The 6,412-nt window shown below is 60.1% G+C and overlaps 1 protein-coding gene across 1 annotated transcript; it reads left to right on the forward strand.

Moving 5' to 3' along the window:
* The first annotated feature begins 492 nt into the window (after window positions 1-492).
* Window positions 493-3,425, forward strand: LOC125552313 (subtilisin-like protease SBT1.6). The gene has a single exon (XM_048715819.1). It carries the CDS (start codon window positions 658-660, stop codon window positions 3,004-3,006), a length of 2,349 nt encoding a protein of 782 aa, XP_048571776.1. The 5' UTR covers window positions 493-657; the 3' UTR covers window positions 3,007-3,425.
* The last annotated feature ends 2,987 nt before the right edge of the window (window positions 3,426-6,412 follow it).

Below are 6,412 nucleotides of genomic sequence, written 5' to 3' on the forward strand. Positions count from 1 at the left end.
CCTAAAACTTTTTCTAATTCCAGGGACTAATAAAAAAGACTCTCTGGTAGAGTTTTTGTCTAGTCCCTATAAAAAAAGTCCCTCCTACTTGGTTTCTAGGAACTTTTTAGACTGGTTATAATGGGGAGAAACTTAGGAGTAACATCACATATTCCAATACAACTTTGCTTATGTGGCACATATTTAATGAAGAGAGAGGTGCTTGTGGTAACTAGTAAGTTACCGGAACATCACACACTCCAAAAAACAATGAGTCTATAACCTAATAAATACATCGTTGTATGACCCTACATAGATGTTCCTATCCATTATGAAGGTAGTGATATAGTCTAGGAAAATATGTAAGTTACTAGCTTATATTCTTGCCCATTGTGACCAGCCTTAGGGACTTTTTCTAATCCCTAAACTAAAAAGTCCGCACCCCCAATCGGCCATGGCGCCCGCAAGGTCGCGACACGCCCCAAGCGGCAGCATTTAACCATGCTACGGGTGTAGGGAGCGAGTACGTGACGCGTCATAACTGCAACCTGGTACGACGAGCCCGCCCACGACGCACCGCGCTCCCTCCCCCAACCTCCCACTGCCTCGCTAATCGCTATAACTCCGCGAACCACCGCCCCGCTCCACGACACCGTCCGCCGTCCTACTCTCTCACCAATGGCCGCCCGCCGCCGCCTCCTGCTACTCCTCCTCGTGCTCGCCCCGGCGCTCTCGCAGACCGCGCTCGGCGTCAGCGGCGGCGGACAGGCCAGGAAGACGTACATCTTCCGCGTCGACCACCGGGCCAAGCCGTCCGTGTTCCCCACCCACGCGCACTGGTACGCCTCCGCGGCCTTCGTGTCGGCGGCGGCCAGCGCCGGCGGCACGCTCGAGCCCCTCCACGTCTACGACACCGTCTTCCACGGCTTCTCCGCGTCGCTGTCCGCGTCCCGCGCCGAGGAGCTGCGGCGCCACCCGGCCGTGCTCGCCGCGTTCGAGGACCGGGTCCGCCAGCTGCACACCACCCGCTCGCCGCAGTTCATGGGCCTCCGCGCCCGCCTCGGGCTGTGGTCCCTCGCCGACTACGGCTCCGATGTCATCGTCGGGGTGCTGGACACCGGCGTGTGGCCCGAGCGCCGGAGCCTGTCGGATAGGAACCTACCGCCCGTCCCCGCCCGGTGGCGCGGCGGCTGCGACGCCGGGCCGGCGTTCCTGGCGTCCTCCTGCAACAAGAAGCTCGTCGGCGCGCGGTTCTTCTCGCAGGGCCACGCCGCGCACTACGGCGTCGATGCGGCGGCGTCTAACGGGTCCGTGGAGTACATGTCGCCGCGCGACGCCGACGGGCACGGGACGCACACGGCCACCACGGCCGCCGGGAGCGTGTCCTACGCGGCGAGCATGGAGGGGTACGCTTCCGGGGTCGCCAAGGGCGTCGCGCCCAAGGCCAGGGTTGCCGCATACAAGGTGTGCTGGAAGGGCGCCGGCTGCCTCGACTCCGACATCCTGGCTGGCTTCGACCGCGCCGTCGCGGACGGCGTGGACGTCATCTCCGTCTCCATAGGCGGCGGCAACGGCGCGGTGTCGCCGTTCTATATTGACCCAATTGCCATCGGCTCGTACGGTGCCGTTTCCCGGGGAGTGTTCGTGGCCACCTCTGCGGGAAACGAAGGGCCCGCTCCCATGTCAGTGACCAACCTCGCCCCGTGGATCGCCACCGTGGGCGCCGGCACCATCGACCGCAACTTCCCCGCCGAGATCGTGCTCGGCGACGGGAGGCGCATGTCAGGGGTGTCTCTCTACTCCGGCAAGCCCCTGGCCAACAACACAATGCTGTCTTTGTACTACCCCGGGAGGTCAGGTGGGCTGTCAGCTTCGCTGTGCATGGAGAACTCCATCGACCCGTCGCTTGTGGCCGGCAAGATTGTCATCTGCGACCGCGGCAGCAGCCCACGCGTGGCCAAGGGGATGGTCGTCAAGGAAGCTGGTGGCGCGGCGATGGTTCTGGCCAACGGGGAGGCCAACGGCGAAGGTCTGGTAGGGGACGCCCACGTCCTCCCAGCTTGCTCGGTGGGCGAGAACGAGGGCGACGCGCTCAAGGCATACGCTGCCAACACCACCAACCCGACCGCAACAATTGTCTTCCGGGGCACGGTCATCGGCGTCAAGCCGGCTCCCCTGGTGGCCTCCTTCTCGGCGCGCGGGCCCAACGGACTCGTCCCGGAAATCCTCAAGCCCGACTTCATCGCCCCCGGCGTCAACATCCTCGCGGCGTGGACGGGCGCCACCGGCCCAACCGGCCTGGAGGCCGACGCCAGGCGGACGGAGTTCAACATCCTGTCGGGGACGTCGATGGCGTGCCCGCACGCGAGCGGCGCCGCCGCGCTGCTCCGGTCCGCGCACCCCAGGTGGTCGCCGGCGGCCATCCGGTCGGCGCTGATGACCACGGCCATCGTGACCGACAACCGCGGCGGGGCCGTGGCGGACGAGGCCGAGCCCGGGCGCGCCGCGACGCCGTTCGACTACGGCGCGGGGCACATCGCGCTGGGCAAGGCCCTGGACCCGGGGCTGGTGTACGACGCCGGGGACGAGGACTACGTGGCGTTCATGTGCAGCATCGGGTACGCGGCCAACGCGATCGAGGTGATCACGCACAAGCCCGTGGCGTGCCCGGCCGCGACGGGCAGGAAGCCGTCGGGGTCGGACCTGAACTACCCGTCCATCTCCGTGGTGCTCTACGGCGGCAACCAGTCGAAGACGGTGATCCGCACGGCGACCAACGTGGGCGCCGAGGCGTCCGCGACGTACAAGGCGCGCGTGGAGATGGCGAGCGGCGGCGCGTCGGTGGCGGTGAAGCCGGAGAAGCTCGTCTTCTCCCCGTCCGTGAAGAAGCAGAGCTTCGCGGTGACGGTGTCGGCGGCGGCCGCGCCATCCACCGCGGCGCCGGTGCACGGGCACCTCGTCTGGTCGGACGGCCGCGGGCACGACGTCCGGAGCCCCATCGTGGTGACGTGGCTGCAGCCCATGTGATTGACAAGTGGGGGCACGCCCGGTCCGAGAGCGGTTGCGATAAGGCAGTGGGCGTCGGGCGAGTGAGCAGAAGTCAGAGAGAGTTGGACTGCGGTGGTAACGGTTGCGGTCGGGTTTGCTGCGCATTGAAGGTGGCAGGGCGCAGTAGTTTAATTACGTAGGGCCTTTTTCTCTGCTGCGATTGATTATTAAAGCGCGGGCAGTGAGATACTCGTAGAGTACAGTGACAGCAGTGTGTGTGCAGCAGTTTGTTTGCTTTCGCGGGCAACGCTAGTTGCCGCGGGAGCAACGGAAAGAAAGGGCCAAACATGACAAAACCGGAGATATTCTAGTATTGTTACTGTAGCTCGAGTGTAACTTTTATGTAGCAGCTGCTGCCAATTGTGATCCAATCTGATAACGCGACTGTTGTTACTGTATTGACTAATGACTCGCTGGTCACTTCTGCATACTTGTTACTGTATTGACTAATGACTCGCTGGCCAGTTCTGCATACGGCCATCTCATGTTGGAGATCAAGAAACTCTGGACTTGCGTGGGTATATTTAGAGGTGTTCGTAGTTTAGATAGTATAGGAAGATCTGATGATAACACTGGTTGCGCCGTGTGCCAGACAATGTTACTCATGTTGTACTAGTAAATTACACTTCTCTTAAAACCCACGTTAGAGCAACTTCAATGGGGCGATCTATTTCGTCCATGGCCGTCTGTTTGGGTCGGCGCGGATAGAAAAGGTGTCCCAACGCGTCGATCCAAACGGACGCGTGTCCGTTTTTCGTCCGCCGACGACCCATTCCCGGGCCATTTTTGAGCTTGATTTGCGTCGGCGCGGACACGCGACGGACGCGTGCGCGCTCGCCTACTCCTGTCCCCGGGCCTGCTGGTCTGTGACACATTGGCCTCCCTTCCCCCCGGCCAACAAGCAACCCTCGTCCCCGCCTCCTCCGTCACCGTCGCCGTCGCCCATTTTTGCCGGCAACTCTTCCAGCTGCCGCCGCCTCCACATCCGCCCAGCAGCGCCGCCCCTGCCCCCAGTCGCCCGCAGCCGTCGTTTTGCCGTCGGGGAGCAAACCGGTTCCCGCCGCCGCTTCCCCCACCGCCCAGCCGCCCGCGACCAAGAAGACGCCTCGCCGCCCCGCCACATACGGCCGACATGCTCGTCCGACGCCGTCACACTCGTCGGACTCCGGTAGAGCAGCTAGCTGGTCTGTGGGCGCCGCGTCTCCCCTCGCCGGCCGTCTCCTTCTTCGACGCCCGCAAGCTGTTCGACAGTTTGCTAAGGTACGAAAATGGACTCCATCAACGAGTTCTTTTTCCACAATTTCATTTGCGACTCCGATGATTCGTCGTCCGACGAGGAGGAGGAGATATTGGCTGCCTTGTTGGTCCATCACCACCTCAACAACCAGCGGCCGTTATTCCGTGGCTCCATTCCGGGCCACCTTACGGCGTTGAATCGTAACCGGGAAAGCGGGCATTTCCTTCTCTGGAAGGACTACTTTGATACAACAAACCCGTTGTTCAAACATCACAAATTCCACCGCCAGTTCCGTATGAGTAGGCATGTTTTCAACCGTATTAGAGAAGTAGTGGTCGGCTATGATGACTACTTCGAGTGCAAAGAGGATGCCGTCGGCAAGATTGGTTTCTCCTCTTATCAGAAATGCACTGCCGCCATTCGAATGCTTGCATACGGAGTGCCCGGTGATCTCATTGACGAGTACGTCCGTATGAGCGAGTCTACATGCCTAGAGTCCCTGTATAAGTTCTGCAAGGCTGTGATTGCTGTGTTTGGCCCTGAGTACTTGAGAGAGCCGACAGCTGAAGATACAACCCGTTTGTTGGCGATGAATGCTAGCAGGGGCTTCCCGGGGATGCTTGGCAGCATAGACTGCATGCACTGGGAGTGGAAGAACTGCCCTTCTGCTTGGCAAGGGCGGTATAGGGGACATGTCAGGGCTTGCACTATCATACTAGAGGCCGTGGCGTCTCAAGATCTCTGGATCTAGCACTCTTTCTTTGGCATGGCTGGATCACACAATGATATCAACGTGTTGGGGAACGTCGCAGAATTTTAAAATTTTCTACGCATCACCAAGATCAATCTATGGAGTCATCTAGCAACGAGGGAGAGGGGAGTGCATCTACATACCCTTGTAGATCGCGAGCGGAAGCGTTCAAGAGAACAGCGTTGATGGAGTCGTACTCGTCGTGATCCAGATCACTGATGACCGAGCGCCGAACGGACGACACCTCCGCGTTCAACACACGTACGGTTGGGGAAGACATCTCCTCCTTCTTGATCCATCAAGGGGAAGGAGAGGTTGATGGAGATCCAGCAGCACGACGGCGTGGTGGTGGAAGCAGCGGTGATCTCGGCAGGGCTTCGCCAAGCTCCAACGAGAGGGAGAGGTGTTACGAGGGGAGAGGGAGGCGCCAGGGACTTGGGTGCGGCTGCCCTCCCTCCCCTCCACTATATATAGGGCCCCTAGGGGGCCGCCGGCCCTAGGAGATCCCATCTCCATGGGGGGGGCGGGGGCCAAGGGGGAACTTGCCCCCATGTCAGGTGGGGTGCCCCCCACCCCTAGGGTTTCCAACCCTAGGCGCAGGGGGAGGCCCATGGGGGGCGCACTAGCCCACCAGGGGCTGGTTCCCCTCCCACTTCAGCCCATGGGGCCCTCCAGGATAGGTGGCCCCACCCGATGGACCCCCGGAACCTTTCTGGTGGTCCCGGCACAATATCGATGACCCCCGAAACTTTCCCGGTGGCCGAAACTGGACTTCCTATATACAATTCTTCACCTCCGGACCATTCCGGAACTCCTCCTGACGTCTGGGATCTCATCCGGGACTCCCAACTTTCGGGTTACCGCATACTAATATCTCTACAATCCTAGCGTCACCGAACCTTAAGTGTGTAGACCCTACGGGTTCGGGAGACACGCAGACATGACCGAGACGACTCTCCGGTCAATAACCAACAACGGGATCTGGATACCCATGTTGGCTCCCACATGCTCCTCGATGACCCTCATCGGATGAACCACGATGTCGAGGATTCAAGTAATCCCGTATACATTTCCCTTTGTCAATCGATACGTTACTTGCCCGAGATTCGATCGTCGGTATCCCAATACCTCGTTCAATATCGTTACCGGCAAGTCACTTTACTCGTACCGTAATGCATGATCCCGTGACCAAACACTTGGTCACATTGAGCTCATTATGTTGATGCATTACCGAGTGGGCCCAGAGATACCTCTCCATCATACGGAGTGACAAATCCCAGTCTCGATCCGTGTCAACCCAACAGATACTTTCGGGGATACCTGTAGTATACCTTTATAGTCACCCAGTTACGTTGTGACATTTGGTACACCCAAAGAACTCCTACGGCATCCGGGAG

This window comes from Triticum urartu, chromosome 4 (genome assembly GCF_003073215.2).
Source record: "Triticum urartu cultivar G1812 chromosome 4, Tu2.1, whole genome shotgun sequence".
Classification (NCBI taxonomy): Eukaryota; Viridiplantae; Streptophyta; class Magnoliopsida; order Poales; family Poaceae; genus Triticum; species Triticum urartu.